General features: G+C 40.4%; 1 protein-coding gene across 1 annotated transcript in view; it reads right to left on the bottom strand.

Annotated features, from left to right (window-relative positions):
- Window positions 1-19191, bottom strand: part of TPK1 (thiamin pyrophosphokinase 1) — a 316605-nt gene extending 297414 nt beyond the window's left edge. Inside the window, exon 1 of the mRNA XM_084306926.1 lies at window positions 19129-19191. Within this exon, the coding sequence (XP_084163052.1) occupies window positions 19129-19171 (43 nt within the window). The 5' untranslated portion in view covers window positions 19172-19191. The remainder of the gene's footprint in view (window positions 1-19128) is intronic.
- Window positions 19192-19605: the final 414 nt, after the last annotated feature.

Here is a 19605-nt window from a genome sequence, read left to right as displayed (position 1 = left end):
ATTCACAGAACTTGAAGAAAAAAAAAATCAGGCATTTGTACTTCTCAAGACAACTTACACTGTAACCAGTCTTTCCTACTCAATGCCGTCTCAAGCTGGGACTGCAGGTGCACACTTCATGCTCCCTGGCTCAGAAAGGACTGTGCTAGAGAAACAGAGTACTGAACTGTCTCAAGACTCTAGTTCATGTTGCCAACAAATTCTTCTTGACACGCAGTCACCCATCAGACCTCATGTGTCTCATTTCATTATTTTTGCTTTCCAAATATTCCTTTATCATTTCTTTCCTCTGTTTCTTTCCATTTTCCTCTATATTTTCTTCACAAACTCTAAAGAGCCTCTGATTATCCCTCTCCTCAGACTACTTCTGAAGGACCCAGCCCACTACTAAGCAATTAGATGATGCTGTCTTTACCTCTCCACTCCTGGCTCCTCAGTTGGCAATAAAATCTCAGCCCATCTTTTTAACGCATTCCTTATGGAAGTCAAGCAACAATTTCAGTCCAAAGGATCAGCATAAGCATCTGGATTTTCAGTGTTTTCAGTTAGTTTTCACACCTGTGGGGTGATTTAAGCTCACAACATGTTATCCTTAAAAAAACTCTTAAAATTTACCTGGTGCCACAATGTCTACAGACACAAAATTACATTTATGCAGTTTGCATGCTGTGAACACCGCTCAGTGCTGACTGCAGTCATCTCACCTTCACTGTGTGCCTCCCTGCCCTGCCCACCCTTCTCACAGTTTATTCTCAATATCTTAGCTGATGTCTTAAACTCTTATGTGAACTGTTTCAATAAGAACCAGTAAACATGTTTTATACTAGCCTAGAGGTCTCATCTTTCAGAATATATTTCAAGTAAAATAATGCAATAAAGTGCAAATAAAAAGTTTTAATTACATTTTAACAGCCATCAATATAAGCATGGGTGCTGCTTGTGCTCAGAATAACATAATGCAAAAAGCGTGGAATTCCTTAGGAAGTTCTCCAGACATAAGGAGAGGGAAGGGCAGGTACAGGAGAGACAATGAACTAAACAGGAAAGAAACAGCCTAAAACCAAGTTCTTTAAATGCAGAACATGCAATGCAAGGAAGAAAAGATACCCTCTTATGGTATTCAGAAGCATTCCTTGCTAGTTTAGCCTTTTAACAACTTGGGGCATTGTCTGTATACCATCAAGCAAACCTATAAGATCGTATAAAATATAGCTGCTTAGTAGTGAAGTGTTGACAGGTGTGTTCTCAAGAGGAAAGGAGAAAGTGTTTTCTCAGAAATTAGCTCTTCGGTTCTCTCCAACTAGCCAGCCTATACACTTATTCTAAGCATTATAAAGACCAGGTCTGGATAGAATAAAGTCTCACTCTTCGCAAGTATCAAAATTACCTTGCCACTCTCCATCACATATAAACCAGAACACTTCAGCAAACATCTACAGGACACCAAGCAGTACGGGCAGCATTCTGAGTAAGCTGGCAATTGCCCATCCAATACAGGGTAGCGACACACAAGGAGACAGTATCAGGTCCTGACAGGAGTGCTGTGGTATCAGCATAATGTCCTGAGCACTGGCGTGATGCAAGTCCTCCTCCACTCACTCTGGGATTACTGACAGCTCCACGCCATGCACAGACAACATTTCCAAAGACACAGTGTTTCTGGTGACTTGAACACTTACAACTGAATAATGATAATAGCAGTAAAGATAATAATGTTACAACATACAACATGTTAAAGCAAATAACCGATTACATTTAATGGCAGTTGTACATTTAAGTTCCAGCAAGCCAAGTGAGAATAACACCCTGGATCCTACATGGGAATCCCTGAACAGCTTGAGTAGCTCTAACAAACACTCTGGAATAAATACTTGCAAAGAAACTCTTAAAGGATCATATCTGTTTTACTGAAAAAAATAATAAACAAAAACAGCAACAACAGGAGATTCCACTGTCTCGCTCCTGTAAGAAGTAATTAAAATATTAAAGTTACTACATTTATGGTGATTTCACCAAAAATACTAATCAAAATAACCAAAAATATTCACTTTGAAAGAAAATAAGGCTAACATTGAGCAAACATTATAACAGACTCTGAGAGCAGAAGCATAATCTACAGAGAAACCTCCATGAGCACATGCTGCTTCACACACTGACCACATCTTTGTTGAATCATACACGATTTTTTGAGCACTGCAAGGCATAGAAGATGCTTTAAAGGATCTCTGTTTCACAGAAAGGGAAAGCAGGAGACCATAAGGAAGAAGACAGTTGCTCAAATCATTAAGTTGCCAGTGGCAAGCCATGAATGCAAAGTTTCCAAAATTCCACTCCCCTGTTCAAAGCAGGGCCAAAATGAGATCTTAAATGATTTTGCAACCAATTTCCATGTCATGAATGCTAATGCTGGAAGCTGAAAGCCCTGTCTCTCATCTCTCCACTCCCAATAAGGGACTGTCTCCAAGAAAATGCTGAGTTGCTATCTTGAATGTATTATTTTCAACCACCTTAACTATATTACTATAAAAAGCTGCATGGACTCCCTTGTTGCAGCTCCCACAAGGTTTACTTTGGTTTTATTTAAGCTCTTTTTCTTAGGGATGCATTTAAGTTAGACTGAGTAAGCTGCTTTCATACCACAAAACAGAGTCCGTAAAGGGATTTATAAAAGTTTACTTACACAGTGTAGCTCACGCCTTTAAATAAACTTTCTCATGTGGACAATTTCAAACTGTTATTTGTCTCCAAATTCCCCAAACAAATTTTAAAGCAAGGTGAATCTTTCCTCTTCAGCAGAGACCCTCTATTGAATCAGTGATGCTACTCCTAGGCAATACCCTTTTTATTCCTTGTATCAACTTCAGTGATCCCCAGGGAAACTTAGCAGTTCCTACCAAACTACAAGGGCACATGGATGGAATTTGATAAGTATTTCTACAGAAGTCACCCAGACAGAAAAGATTTGAGACACAGCACATCTCATGATGGCCCTGTAAAGCCAGCAGAGCAGCACCCACCAAGAATGAAGAACACATTGTGCATAACAAGTGCACCCAAGTGTAACTTAGCAGGAGAGATTCTTTCACATAAAGTCATCTTTGAAAACAGATGTGCATTTCACACTTCCAACCGGTTTTGATGAAGTCTAGTTTTAGAATTAAAAAAAAATAAAATAGGCCAGGGAAGGCACTGAAGGGTTCAACAAGTTTCTAACAAATAAAAGAGCTATATGATCTAACCAATGAAATCCTATAATCCACTGGAAGGTGAAATGTTCCAAATTAGTTCAGTGTCACCAGCTCTTCTGGACACATTAGCTAAGCAAGCACTGGAGTTGCAATGCCCAGTTCCAGTTCTTTGACTTTGCTTTCAAGAAAAAAAAAAAAAAAAATAAAAATCAAATGCCATACATCACAGGGGACAAAACTAAGAGACAAAACAGCGCGGTGATGTTAAGCTGTCTGTATGCTCACTGGACCCCATTCACAATTTCAGAAGTATCTGGATGCATTTGGTAAAAAGCAATTGACATTCATGTTTTCCTCCATAGACCCAATTAGATCTGATGTACATCCATTCACACTCAAATAGGCACAGAAACCTTCAAGGTTATTTTCCAATTACTTCCACATATACTGCCTCATTCTGAAAGGACTGGGGATCTGAACGTCCAAAAGATGCTACAGATTCTGCTGATGCATCAGCTCTCAACACCTGAACTCTTAAATAGAAAAGACAATATTTAAAACCCATGGCCTTCAACACAAGAATTCTAATTCCTTCAATCCCATTTTTATTTGTGATTGACAAATTTTTTTAATGAGACAAATGGCATAAGCGCTGTTTTAATATTGTGAGGTTGTTTTAAATGTCAAAAAGAGAGTACTTTTCATATCTGTATCATTAATTTAATAACGCTTATTCATCTGAAAAGTGAAAAAGTTGCTAAAGAATGGTATAGCAAATTTTTACGCATGGAAGACAATCAGATAATACAGCTTCCCCAAAGAGGTTAAGATAGATTAATGTTAACATAAAGGTCACTTGAAAAGACTTCTCATTTAGCACTATACCATACCAAAACCAAGAATCATCCCTGTTTGCTTTTCTCATAAAAGCAGAACTTTTTAGCTTTATTGAAACAATTTTATGAAATGCCATCAGCCCATCCATGGCCAGCTTTGTTTCCACAATGGCCATTTTACTTCTGAAAAGAGACTGAATTCTTAAATTAGCCCCTAAACACTGTAAAATTCTGACTCCTGTCTCCTAAAATAAAACAAAAACAAAAACAAAACAAAACACGTTTTTCCTGTTATTTTGTTGCAGAATTTGTAACTTGCTGTTCCATGAACTATAAACAGCAGACAAAACAATGTGATCGACAGGATGTCTCAGAATCACAAACCAATAACAATAAAAAAGACAACTTCTGGTAGACCTGTACTTTTCCCTATACTACATCTATTCAACTACATGTGCTTTGCTTCTGATGATGGTATTCAGACTGCCAGATGCACAGGCTACAACCTAAGAAACATCATCATCCTTGCTAAAAGCATTCAGGGACTGTCCTTCAGGTGCTGACAAAGACGACTTACCTTGGAATCTGTAAATAATATATACATTTAAAAAAAAACAAAACACCACCCTATATCAATACCATTATTTCTAGCTAAACTTTAGAGCTCTCCAGTAGCATACTTCAAGAAATACCATTGTCTCTACTTTACAGATGGGGAACAGAAGAACAGCAAAGTTAAAACCACCCATATTATACTGCATAGGACTCAGGAAAGGGATTCCAGTATCTTCAATTTCATGAGAACTGGAAATGAATAAACGGAAAAAATGCTATTGTTTCTGTGTCACTGAACACAAGGGCCCTTCTTAGAGTCGAATAACCAGCTACATTAATGTTTAAGGCCAAAAATAAATTTAGTGGCTATGAAGAACAAAAATACAACTTTGTATGGAACAGCTCAAAAACACTGAACTTCAGTGAACAGCCAGAATGCCAGAAAAAAAAACCCTCCCTAATATATAAAACACTGCAGAAAAATAGGACAACAAAAACTACAATGAGTATCAAGCTCATAGATCACAAGAACAGAACTGGTGTGTTTTCTAAATAATGTGTTTATCTACCTTTGAATTACCATATAAAGGTATGGATCTGCAAAATACCTGTTTGGCAAATATGCTTTTTTTTGCTACTGGTTCTTTTGGCTGTCAGTGCTATAAAATACCCCTCTGTAAGGCCCTGAATACTTCCATGTCAAGCAGGATGCCATGGAAGTGCTAGGTCCAGCCAGGGGAATTCTCTGTACAAGATGAAGCTATTCCTGCCTCAAACACTCCTGAGCATTTTGTCATCTACCTCCTCTATCACAAATACTCTGCAAGGACTTGAGGATGCTTAAATAAGACAGCAATCATCCATTCAGTGTTCAGCCTTTAACTAATAATTAAGCTTCAGAATTATAAAGCTGCATATAAATCCCTTCCTGATTTAGACCTGTGCATATTTTATCCAGAGAAACTTACTGTGTCTGCAAGATAACTAGGGTAAGTTAGAGGGGCACTGTTCCCCATTGTCTTATTCTGGAACTCCAACACCATTTTAGGATTTGGTGCCTACATGAGCACATTTCAGACCTTACACTCATTCTGTTCATGTTTCACCCTCACAGGAGGCTGGCTATTTACTTCTATCCTCTAAGGAAGATCATAGCATGAATGACAAAATGTCACAAATAATTAGGAAAACTAGTTTTATGCCCCTAAAGAATAAAATGTCTTCTTTGTCCTCTAAGGCAGGGTGTAGTCTTTTCTACACAAAAGAAAAAAAAAAAAAGAAAAAAGACTGTTGGCATCCATCAAATAAATTCAAGTCTGCATATCATTTAGTAGCTACTTGTACTTATTTCTGCATCTTGCTTCATTTCTTTCCTTTCATTTTGTTTTATTTTTTGGCATTACCCTTCTGTGCCCTCTATAGTCATAGTCCACTCTAAGAACAGCTGCAGAGAAAACCCTATTCCCTTCCCCACAGAAATAGCCTGACTTTTCCTACTCCAGACTATCCAGGAACTTATGATGTAGCAGTACAAAAAAATACCATTCCCAGCCCCCCTTCCTTTACCATTTCAATGTACTTTATGAAGTAGTTGTTGGGAACTACCAAGCACTGGCATTTGACATACCTACCTAGGACCATCGAAATAAATCCAACTCGCAGACAAAGGATTAAGTAGAATTCATGATATTCACAATAGCTGCTTCTTGATATATATAAAGGAAAAAGGGTATGGCCGTGAGCTGTTTTCCTAATTGCCACTGTCTTGTAGATTAGCAGCTCAAACTAAGTATCTGAGAAGCTAAACAAATGCAGTTGCACAGTAAAAATATCAGGTGTGTCAAAGCTGCAGCCTGTGCACCAAGATGTGTTGTGGAGCCAGCGCTTTACTGCACGCCACCCTTTCAAGCACTGACATGTTTTGACAATGTTGCTACCAATTCTGATTTTTAAATCTGAGGAGAGACTGGATGCCCACACCTCAGCCATCTGTCAATGTAGCGTATGAATATGTTTCACGGAGCGTACGTAACAGTTGTACCTCACACCACTGGGAATCCTGTAATTTGAGGCATGTATTGGAGATAATAACAACTGTATAAACTGCACTGACAACTGCGTTAGTCTCTATGGTGACATGATGAAAACTGAATAAACTAATTCTGTCAGTATACAGTATAAGAGTTAAACTATGAACTTTTTGTAGATGCTTTCTGCTGTGTATTTTTACCCTCAGAAACCCATTTCTCTAAGTTTGTGGGAGAAAAAAATAGCAGCCATTTTCTGAAGGAAGCTTTCTTTTTGATAAACTGAAGTCCCTTTTGGGCACCAAGAGAAAGATTACTGGAAGACTCCTGTTGCTATCTCTATAGGATACTTCTATTTCTTTTCAATACCAAAGATAAACTGTAAAAACTAACAGAATAAGAGAATTCATAGACTTACAGTTTTTTTTCAAGGTAATCTCTCTGAAATCTGTAAAAACTCAAATGCCAATTAGCAACAGTATGGAAAATGATTAAATGAATTCACAGAGACATATTTCACTGTCTGGCAAATCCTCCATAGTTCCTACACACAGTTTTCAGTCCTTGTTTCAGTTTATGGAGCTTGACTCCTCATATTACATTTTATACATTTGTATGCTTTCAGTGTCATCTGTGATTTTGCTAAAAATCACTTTTGGATAAATATCATTACCACAATGCAGAAGAAAGCATTAGTAATTTACAGACAGAAACCTTCAAAACCAAAGAAGAACTCCTCCTTGTTCGACTAGCCCAGCTGAAACTAATGTGATTAACTGAGTGAAAAGGTCTACAGAAACAGGAGGTCCTTTGGTGCCCAATGCACATATACAGAAAACTCTCTCTGACTCTGAGATACATTTAAGAATCATACGTGTAATCTGCTACACTTTTGTACAGCTAAATCTTCAGATCATCTAGTCCATTCCTCTGCCTCAAAGCAGAATCAGCTCTCCAGATAACTGCTTCTCATCTACACCTAAAAAAGGAAGGCTCCCAATGACACATCATCTAACCAAGCAACGTATTCCAGCGCTTCCCCCTGCTGCTTATACTTTTTCCTTTATCTGACTTGACATTTTCCTAAAATTGAAATTCATTTCCTGTGCGTCTGTAACATAGCCACTGTGTATTTCCACGGTCTGTTACTTATGCTGTCGTAGGAACTGTGGATAGGACAATTCCGCACAGATAACTTTTGCAGCTGACAGTGTGTCACAGTATAAAACAGCACGTTCTCTTTGCCAAGTTTTCCTCTTTCAATAGATTCTTCCACTTCAGAAAAGAAACAAAAACTTGGAGCTCCTTCTAGCTTCTGTTATAATTACAAACAATAATAATAATTCCATATGCATTTGCCATTAGGAGGAAAAAAAAAAAAAAAGGAAAATTAAACAGTTTCAGATCAGACTACAAAACCTAGTTTATAATTTCACACAAAAACATTACCAGCTCTTCCTTTGGATTCCTGAATTTACAATTCTCTCTGCTGTTCTAATTTACATTATTCGGGCTGCACAACTGCATTTTAAAGTTCAGTCCTTTTGTTAGCACTCTGAAGTCTTACATTTACTCAGTTCCAGATTTGTTCTCAAAGGAAAATCGCTATTTATTTTTGTAAATGTATTCAGTAAATGTAAATCGACGCAAGAAACAGAATAGCTGGGCATAATGTTGTATAAGTTCAGCATAGCTATTTCCTCTGCTGTCTAAATTCAAGCCTCTTCTTCTTCCTTGTGGAATTCACAATTATCATATTTATAGATAAATAAGGATAGAATCTACAGAAATAATTTTAAGGTTTTTGATAGCTCACAGTAACCAGCAGTAAATTCAATACACTGCGTACTATAGTTTTATTGCAATAAGTTCTTCTTGCTGCCTAGGAACCACAATCAAGTACTACAGTTCTTTTTTAAAAAAATCATCTTATTAATATTTAAAATATTCAGATACAGAGAAAAGTATAGTCCTCTGAATTTCTGACTTTCATCACAAGAGCTCTGAATCTGCCCCCAGTTCTCAGAGACCTGCTCTGGGAGGTGAGACTAGTCACTTGATGCTCCCTGCTGCACTACCCCAGGGTATACCAATTCCCTTCTTCTCCCATTTGTCTGTCCTGTCTACTTAAACAGTAAAGAAAAGAAGCCTCTCCTTTGGTGGCCTAAGTGTTTCAGATTCATAGGTTCAGAGGCCAGGAAAGATTGCTGTGACAATCTAGTTTGGCTATTGTATAAAACACAGCCTGAAATTCATTCTTTTTTTTTTTTAATGTTTTAAAACTGTGACAGAGCTTCCTTTACATCAATGTAGCTCAAGAAAGGTGGATTCTTCAGTGACAAAATGGTTGGTTATTCTCCTCCATGTTAAAAATCTGTCCCTAATACAAGTATGAATTTGTTTGGCTCTGATGTCCAGCCTCTGGGTCTTGTTATGCATTTGTCTGCCTGACAAAACACGGCTACTTCAGTACGAATGCAAATACTAAATTACAATACATGTTACCTGAGCTGCATTCCTCCCTAACTGCACCCCTGGGACAGCTCTAACGCTACCTTACTGGAGCTGGCTGACACTTCAAGCTTTTGGCAACAAGTGTGCTATCAAACATCTGCTGAGGCACCCCTCGTAGTGCCCTCTCTCCCGCACCATATGGTCATCTCCACCGACTGGTACGGCAAGGCCGTGACCCAGCTCTCAGCACTTTCTGTCTTCTCTGGGGAAGCCGGGCATCGAGCGATAATTTCGCACAAACTTCACACTCCATCAGCAGGAAAAACAGCCCTCTGCAAGAGAAAGGAGGCATGCAGGGTTTGTCCATGTTACGACACACACCACCCATGTCCATGCCAGCAAACTCTCCTAGCAGAGGTGAACCATACCCTAAAAGTTTCCTCTGGCATTGCTGTTTCTCCTCCAGACTGCCAACTCACGTGCACCCGGCACAACTGGGGCTTTGTCAACACAACTGTGGTACCTGGGGGTATGAGATTAAAAACAACAAAATCACCAAAAACTAGTCACAGTCACAAAGCAAAACAATAACTAGCAGATCTACTCTCCTACTGACTTGAAGTGCTTTGTTGGTACAAAAATTTCATTTGTGACCTTACAGCAAAGTGGCAAACTAGGACGAAAAATTCTTCCTCAGGCTCAAGTACCAAGACTGCCTACTATGAATCACATGAATACAGTAGCAGGAGTAATACCCATCAGTACATAAAAGCAGCATTAACGTTCTTATGTAACGGAGACGCAGGGAGCTAGGAAGTTGAGTTTCCAAGGGAAAACCCTACAGACAAGTCAGTTCAAGGAAGAACATCTGGTATCTCTGATTTTATTTCCCACAAAGGTACAAAATGACCATTTAAATTCTCTGTTCACAGTTACTGAAGCCATTAGAGAAACTCATTTACATCAGGATGAAGCCCAAACCAATGGCTCAAAGCCTGTGAATACCGTGCTAAACACCATGCCCAGAGCGGATTCCGGGCAAAGAATGAAGAGCTAATAGAAAGGCACTCTCAAAAACAGCAGGAATACGCCAGCACCCTAAAAAGACAGTAATGCAGATAAAGCCCCTCATTCTATTTTGAGCCCAGTGCACGTCATTACATCAGTCTGAAGCAAACTCCTGTGGTAGTGACCTAAGACCACTGCTGTCAAAAGTCTTGGAAAGACAAACACTAAGCTGCCCTTAACAAAAGTTTCCTCAATATCACCCTTAGTATATATTTTAAAAATAAAAGATGTAAAAAGTAAAACAGTTAATAAAAAAAAAAAAAAAAAAAAGAAAAACCAAGCTCTCCTTTAGAGAACTTGAAAGGTAAATTCTCCTTATCACCACTTCCTTGTACAAATGGCAATAGGCACTTTCATAACATAGTTTAATTATTTCCAGGGTACCTAGATCAAGTCATTATGAAACGAGGCAGCCATAAGCTGCCCTAGAGCTCTTCTAGTTTCTTCCACAGCAGCTAAGCCACAATGCCACATCCTCTTGTGGTCCAAGTGCCCAAGCAGCAAATCTTGAGGTACTTGACTCTCAGGCTGCCATCCTTAACATCTGTTCTTTTCTGATTTCACAGTATGGCAAAGCACTGCTTAGATGGTTACTAAGTATAATGGTATATTTTCAGGTAAAGCATTCTATATGGGGACACAGACCATACCTGAAAGGCTGTGCATTACCCTGAACAGCTCACAGGGTACTCATTTCAAAAGTGGAAGTATCACCTGTGTTAAAAGGGTCTGCATTAAAGGCTTTCAGTTACATGGCTAAAGCAGAAATAGATCTTGATACCTGTAGAAATTACTGATACACGGGTCAAACTCTGCTGTGCAGACCTTGGCCCAGCCATCAGGACTTCCCCCATACGTAATGCTCTCATCAAGAGCATGAGGTCTCAAAATGGAGTACCCGGAGATTGACTTCATTCACACAGCTGCTCCGCGACACAAATCAACCTCCAGAAAGTTTCAAGTGATTTAAGTTACACCATCTGCTGAACAACTGCCTATGTGTGGTTTCAACCCAGCATCCTTTTAACTCCTCCTGAACAACTGGAGCTTCAGCCTATGCTTAGATCCATCCTGTACTTCAATGCTTTGCTTACCACAGCTAAAGCAGCTGCAAGCGTAATAGCAAATAAATCCCCCCTCACGAGATTTCTTTGACAAAGCATTGCCTGTCTGCTCCAGAAGCAGAGAAATATTATTTTATTCTTTTTACATATGCTTATATAACATACATAACTGGGAGTTATGTTTGTGGGAAGAAAAGACAGGCTGCCTCCTGACAGCTTTTGCTGTGCCTCCACCAAGCAGCTGCACGGGCACACTTCTTGGCTCTGTCACGAAGGTCAAAGCTTCTCTAGGTGAGATAAACTCTTGAAGCATTAATACTTTGCTGCACCCATGTATTCTCCTTTTACAGCACAATTAATTTCCTCATCATAGAGAGCTTTTGCCACCAAAGCCACTGAGCATTTCTGTCAAAAACTGTACTTTATAAATATTTCTGAATTACTCTTATTGGTGCTATTGCTCAGGGAAACATTGATCAGATAATTTTGGGGGGAAGAATACAAGGAAAAAGAAGGGGCTACAGTTAAAGAGAAAAAAGAAAGATAAAAAAGGACCCACATCAGCAGTCACCAACTACAAAATAAATTAATCGTGAAAGGACAGGTTCTGCTCCTACTAAATTCACTGGCTAGCTTCCCATTTATTTCAATTGGCCTGATAAACGCACGCATCCCTCTAGCTTCTATCCTGCCAGAGAGGAGGGCTGGCAGACAATCCATCAACACAAGCTACAAAGAATCAGGACTACTGCTGAGAAAATTCGGCTGCCATTCAAAATATGATTCAAACCTCGGAAATGACAGGAGGATCCTTCTTGTGGTTTCAATGGCAATTGATGTAGAATAAAAGCTGTAACTTAAAAACAATCCAAAAGCTACTATGTGCACTCCGTGTAAGATTTAACAAAATCATTGTTCCTCCTGTAGCAACTTCAAATTTTTAATTCTCTTTTTAATGATGCAAAGGCAGCCCTGCACAAGCATGTTTAAAGACAGAGTTGGGCAGCAAGAGAATCCTGTTTCCATAAATTACTTACATGCAGTCCAGCACCACTATAATTTACAGAACACTTTAAACCCGAGTCTTAAGACCTGTTTATCCTTAGGTGTGATCAAGCGTAGTCACTCTGGAGGAAGGACAGCTGATGGACAGTTCTTTTCAATCTTCAAATTATTTGGCAACAGATCAGATTGGTTAATGTCCTAGACACAGTACAAAATCACCTCTCTTTGTAGATATCAGAGGTGGGGAATATTGCACAACGTGCCAACATGCAAGTGTGTCCATGAGAGGTCTCTCTTGTTGATTTACAATATTTTGTTCTAGATAAGATACACCACTTGTGTTTTTTTTCCTCTCCTCTGCTTTTATCCATGCTATTCATCTACAGCACTCTGAGCTCAGCATAAGTGGTTTTTCTCATGTTATACAAGAAAAAAAATTGTTGGATTTCTAGCTAGTCATTTTCCAGAACTAAGACACTAGTTAACAGCACTGTTCTTAAGGGGCCTAACATTAAATCCAAATCTAAAAATCACTAGACGTTAAAGCTGCTGAAAACCAGCTTATGCAAAAAAGCTGCTAGCCATTTACTGTTTTTCAGGTGGTTTGTTTGCTTGTTTTTTTAAGACATTGATTTTAGGTTTTCTTCTAGCTGCAGCTGTTTTCCACATAGATTTGATTAATGCCTTCAGATATTCAGATCTAAAGCAGATCCACAAGTACGTCTGGAATTTTTTTATTTTGGATCTTGAAACATCTGAAACCTACATGTATTATGTTTTCTCCTGTGTAAATAAACTTCCTCATTTACTTGCTTCATATTCAGCTTCTCTATAAATCAGACTTGGATGAGCTCTGCAAACAGAAAAAAAAAAAAAAAAAAAAAAGAAAAAGCCTCCTGTCTCCACTTCCATAAAGTAAAACTAACTTAAATACACATATACAGTTTTGAGATGTAATGCAATACTAACACCGCTGTGAAAATGATAAAGTATCTTAAGAGCTGAAAAGAGACATGCAAGTAAAATTCAGTGAAGAATAAAACAAAAATTGAGTCCTGTTTCCTTCCTCTTCTGATCTCTTCTTAATATTTTGCTCTTTGAACATCTTTACATGGTTTCCAGCAGTCCTGTACATGTTTAATTGGATACAAACAACATGAAGATCTTTGAAGTCTAGAATATTTCCCACCTCCTTACTCGATTTGTTAAATCACAGGGAAAAAAATAATAAAAGAAATATATACTACAGGGTATGATAAAATGTCAGCTAGCCTATTTCTTACCTTTAAGCCTCAATCTGCTATACCCGTGCAACTCCTCACAGAACTCAATATAAGCTGATTTTGAAGTCCTCAGCTGACAGAAAATACCAAATAAATTACTTTTGGAAGGTCCTAGGTGCTTTACTACCTGAACGAGCTGTAATGAGCATGAGTTTTTGTTTAGGAAGCTCCAGTGGCATCATTACTGCTCTTACACTTTTTTTTTTAAAAAAAAAAAAAAAAAACATTACTTCATCCCCTCCATCATTACATTCCCATCCAACAGAAAGTCAGCTGCTCTCTGTTAGTGACTGCAAGATATGGAACTATTGGTGCACTTATACCACACAGGATAAGAATTCTGCCACAAACTGCAACTGGCTTGGATGCCAAATTATTTCAAAAGAGCTGTGTGCAGGCACACACACGTGTATACTAAAGTGAGTAAATGTACATTCATCTTCCTCCTAGCTCAAATGGTTAAAGATGTTTTTTTTGGAATAGGGCAACAAACCATCTTCATACAAAGCACTAAAAAACAAACAAACAAAAAAACACAAAACCATAACTAAAAAGGTAAAGAACTCCTCCAAAATCAAGCACTAGGTGAAAGCAACCATCCAATAGAAAGTGGTGAGGCTAACAGCGATGTTGTCTGCTAAGTGGCTTCTGCACCACTCCACTTTTAAGTGCACCTGTCAATAATCTATACCATAATTAGCCTACAGAACAACTGCTGATCCAGCACAGCGGATTAAGAAACAGCAGGGGCTGAGGCTAAGTGCTTAGAGCTGCCTCAAGAACAAGCTGAGGCATCCCCACTAACTCTCCTAAATGCAGGGTGTTAATCCTCACAGGCAGTGAGGAACAGGAGCGGGTTAGCACCACGCACATTTAACAAAGAGTCTTAAAATCGCTTCGACTAAAAAGCTAGAACGATGCAATAGCCATCTGGAAGTGCTCGCTAATTTGAGGAATTCCTGAAATAGACTTAAAGGACTAACAACCCTGATAACATACTCCAACTTTTGTGGACTCGGACACAGCTTTTGGATGATCTGATTCACCTAAAAACTTCACTGGTCTGACCCAACGGCAGCAGCACAAAACCCACAGAATTAAGACACTAACCTGGGGTTCCATCACGTTCAATATACCTTTCATGTTCAATAGCCAAAAAAAGAAGCTGACTTCCTAGCCCCATACCTGTCTTGATCTCCTTCCACAGAATTTTGTATATTAAACTGCAAGACAGCACATTATAGAGGCCAGGCACAACTTCAGTGAAGGAGCATTTTGATGGTTACCAATGCTTATACTGGGCTGGAGGTCATTCAGTGCATGGCAAATACATCCCTGCTTTACAGAAAACTTTCAGCCCTCAGTGTGAAAGGAAAGGGAACTTCAAAGGAGGAGTTCAAACCCCAGGCATTTAGAAAGGAATACAGTGTTATAATCCTTTTCAGAGGTAACTTGCCTACAGTCAGAAACACTTCCAAAAGAAGACATATAGTAAAGCAAAACACAATTAAGCTTGAGGAATGATGGAAGAGCATTCGGAGTGTATTGTTGCTTCCTCTTGTTCTCCTTCTGTTAAATTCAATGAAGAATTTTATAGTCCCTTTGCACAAAGAGACAACTATCTATTTCCACATAATTCTGAAACAGCCTTTGTCCTACTGGCTGTGGCTCTGTCTCTCACGACACGTAGATGACCTTGCTTCAGTGAGAGGTAGCTACAGTTTGAGAACATTAGGAGGAGAAAAGCGAGGACAACCCAGTTACAAAATAAAGTTGAATACAGGCAGATCACCCAGTGATTCTCTCTGAAAATCAGGAGCAAGCCTAGAGCAGCACAACTGGATTTGATTACAGATGGCACTGGCACACCGACAAACAATTCAGTTTCAGGTAATAGCTAACCAGAACATTCAATCCATGAGAAGAAACCTACAACACTCAATTTCTTGATGCATTCCTGTACTTTGGGAAAGGATGTACAAAAATCACATTTCCATAGCCACAGGCAGAAGAAAAAGGCAAAAGACATTTTCACTGCTGACTACCATGTGGCATTTACAGTCTGCAGCTGACCTCACACCTTCTCTCAGGACCAGCGTGTCAGAAGTTGCCTTCTCCACCTCTCTTTAGGAGCTGTGCTGTTATTGCAATACTGTGTAGCTGAGCACATAATCACTCAATACTAATCATCAGTGGGCCTCCCAGGCAGAAATTGCAGCAGCATAGATACATACTTTGCATTCCTACCACCTCCATCAAGGTTTTTCTCTAAGTATTTCTCTCTTCATCTACCTCCATTGATGCATTCATGCATACCTCCTCCTGGTATTCTGGTAAGCCCTGCTTTCTAGCCATTTAATATTCTGAGTGATCCCCCAAAACCACCATATCCCATGCAGTTACATGTATATCTCACTGGTCCTTGAAACGAGGACCAAAAGAACAAATTTCAAGGTTAAATGCAAGCTTTCTGATCAGTCCACATGTATGTAAGAAGCTGTCTTGAAGAAATCATAAAGCCTCCTAAAGCTTGAGAAAGGTGAGGAAATGCCCCTTGTTAGAGGTGTACTATCTATTTCAGATTTCAGACCAAATCTTAACCACTAGCTCTTGATGCAGTATAGCTCATTTGGTCACAGGACTTGGGGCAGGGACGAATGGGGAGGGAACCAGCCATCCCCCTTAGCACATGCTCCCTGTCAGTCCAGCAAGCATGTGCTCCAGTGAGCCCTCTGCAATGCACAAAACACCAGATGGACCAGAAGGACCAGATGCACATCTTCTTGGCAGTTCCTCCTTCTCAACAAAAGACCCTATTGTTGGGAGCTGTTGGATTATAACCGGAGAAAGGTACCTTTCTGCACCACTCCACTTAATAAAACCAACAGTGAGCTACATTTTCAAGTCTGTGCAAGGCTAACAAAATGATAAATCACATCCAGAAATGAGTGAGAAACCAGGTCACACCTTAGTATGTAATATAAAGCACTCCCTGTGAGAAAACCTAGCTTAGAAATCTGGCTTTGTGCACTCCTGAAAAATTTCAAGTTGTATTCACAGGCAGCCTTCTTGTAGAGCTTAGTGATACGGTTTACTGGAGGACGTGTTAGTGTTAGGTCAGAAGTTTGACTAGGTCATCTTGGAGGTCTCTTCCAACCTAGGTGATTCTGTGATTCTTAGAGGATGCTGTGGCACTTCTACTGTTAAGCAGTCACGAGCATAGTATACTCAGCTCCTAAAGTTCATGGTATCAAAAGAAGAAATACTTGTCTCCCTGCAGAGGTGCCTGTAGCATAGCCTGGGACAAGCAGCAGGGAGTAACCATGCAAGACAAGCACATCAACAGCAGGAGGAAACCGTCTTTCAAAGGATGCTACAAAAGAAACAAAGCTACTCTTGCAAGGATTCACAGGCTGTAGCATGACATCATCTCTCATGAATTTTCTAGAACAGCTTCATCACAGCTTCACCCTACATGGCTTCCATCTGACCCTTTCACAACAGGGCACAGAACTTCGGAGTGGACTTCTTTGAGCCTCTTCACAATCTTCTTTCATGAAGAAAGAAATGCATATTTGTTTCAGCATACAATACTCAAATTCAGAGCTCAATCCCACTTTTAAATTACACCTTGTTATCCATTCTAAACTATGTAAAGCAAATCAACACAGTTCTGAAGTGCACAGAGCAGCTTTCTGGCTGTAGCACAGGGATTTTCAACCGTGCTCCAGCTGTTTGACTGAATAATGTTCAAAGTCTCTGAGCATATTAGTTTACCACGGCAATTCCAAATTTCTACTGCTTAGACCTCAGCCAGGTACCATATAGCACAACATACTGCAACATACTGCCTAACATCTAAATACGAGCTACACTGGTTAAAGTTACTAAATACCACATGGCCCTGAAATTCAAGTTCTAATTCAAATTATCAATCCTAATATTACATTCCTAACCTGTGTTTTATTCTGGTATAATTATGAGCATTGTCATTTCTGGACACCCTCAAAAACATAGGTAATATAACTGAGATCCTCCAAACACTGAATGCAAATATTTCACACTCTCCCCACCATAGTATGCCACTGTATTTGGACAGGGTTTTAGAAAGTGACCAGAAACATCACATACATTGCTATACTTTTACGTTATTGAAGACAACAGGACAAGGTCCTAGTACTTGAATGTCCTTGCAAGAGTTCTATTCCCTCACAGCTAGTCCCTAAGAAGTGTCACACTCTACACAGATTAGCTTTCTATTATTTGGACACCTAAATACATATCCCACTGAGGCAAGGAGATGGAACTGCCAGTACCTTTTCAAGAAGGCTTATGGAGCCCCATTTTACCTATCCAGTTCTGAAAACTTTATTTCTGAGCTCCCTAAGTGAGATGCAAGTATTTTATACCTGTTGAATTGCCAAATAAGTCTGCTCAGCCTCACATACTTTGAGCAGGCTAAACCAATCTGAAACCCTAGCAATACATGCTTGTAATGATGATGAGGCTCCAGATACTGTGGATTTCACAGGCACACTACCCTGTGTAACTGAGTAGATCTGCATGCTTGCAGCAGCCATTTCTTCAGAGGCAGCATGCTTCTTGCAGCCCAGCTGAAGGCTATGCTCTGGCAAGGCTGCAGGTCATCTGAAAACAGTGAACATCCCAAGTCTTCAGCTCCAACCACACATAAAAAAGAAAAGGTAGGAGAGAATTAAAAAAAAAAAATAATAATAATAAACAAACAAACAAAAAAAAACCTCCAGGAAACTGGGGATGTGCACTAGCCCTAACATCATACAAACACCTAACAAAAGCAAGAATCTTGGAATATAAATAAATGCTTGTTCTTTATCCACAGGGATAAATTCTTAAGGTATTTTTGTTGTTGTTGTTGTTTCAACCTTACTATCTGTTTTTATTAAGTAGTTAATCCTTATTTCACACAAGGTGACATCACACTACACTGAATCAAAGGTAACCCACTGAAATCTCTGCTCCATGCCTGTTCCCTTTCTACCCCCAAGCAATCACGCATCTCAAAAACATGCAGGCACGGTGAGTTAAATCCATGTTTCCAGCAGGAATGTTCTGAGTACAGCTTTACCTGTTACTAATTCACCTGCTCCTAACTTTAACGTGCCCTTGAAGAAGCCTTTAAACATTAGAGCAAAGCACAATTAAAAAGATGGAAAGTGTTTCAACATGCACTCTGCTAAGCTACTGGCTGTAAAAACGCACTGAATGACCGAAAGCATACATTCTGTTAAAGCCTTCCTTTCCTTCAGAGCTTAGTAGCACATAACCCGTACCCCCGCATGGCAGCTTCAGTCGCTACACCAGCACAGAGCAGAGAGCACGATCAGCTCAGAACCCAGCTGCTGTGCAGCAATACCCTTCAGCAGCTTTAAAATCACCTCATAGCACGGCACCAATGCAGATACCCTGATTACAAGGGTGTGACTGGGTAGCAAAAGCAGCCCCGCTGAGCTCGCAGAGCGACAAATTTGCTTTGAGCCCAGCTCGGGCCGACGGGGGGAGGCAGCGGCGCCGCGGCCATGGGGCGGGAGGCGGCGGCATGGCGGGGGCGGGCTCGGCGCCCCGCTCCGGCGGTGTGGTGCCGGCTGGGCTCGGTATCGGTACCGTACCGGCGGGCAGGAGGCAGTCCAGCGGCGTGAACACACGCTCCATGGCCCCCCTCCGAGGCTCGGGGAGCAGCTTCCCCCGCGGACACGGCCGGGGCGGGGAGGCCCTCAGCCGCCATCTGCCGCCCGGCGGTTGGTTCGGCGCCGGGAAGGCGGGGAGGGGCGGGCAGCGGCCGCCATTGGGGCCTCTGGGTGCTGTGGGGTCTGTGGGGTTTGCGGGGTCTGTGGGCAGACGGGGGTTGCTCTGCGAGGCTCCCTTGCTGCCCCCCGAGACGCTTCCAGCAGCTGAAAAACCCCGTCCTGACCGCCTCCTGGAGAGAGAAAGAGCAGCCCCGACATGAGGGGCTGTGCGGCGTGGGGCTTTTTGCCCCCCCCTCCCTCCCTTTTTTTTTTTTTTTTTTTTTTGTAAATGCAGCCGCAGAGACTTCCTTTTTATTAAGCTTTATCTAGTACAGAGAGGGGTTGCACAGGGCAGAGAGT

Source organism: Netta rufina (assembly GCF_964035555.1).
Source record: "Netta rufina genome assembly, chromosome: 2".
Lineage (NCBI taxonomy): Eukaryota > Metazoa > Chordata > Aves > Anseriformes > Anatidae > Netta > Netta rufina.
The sequence above is the reverse complement of the archived record's forward strand: the minus strand, read 5'-3'. Positions and strand labels throughout refer to the sequence as shown.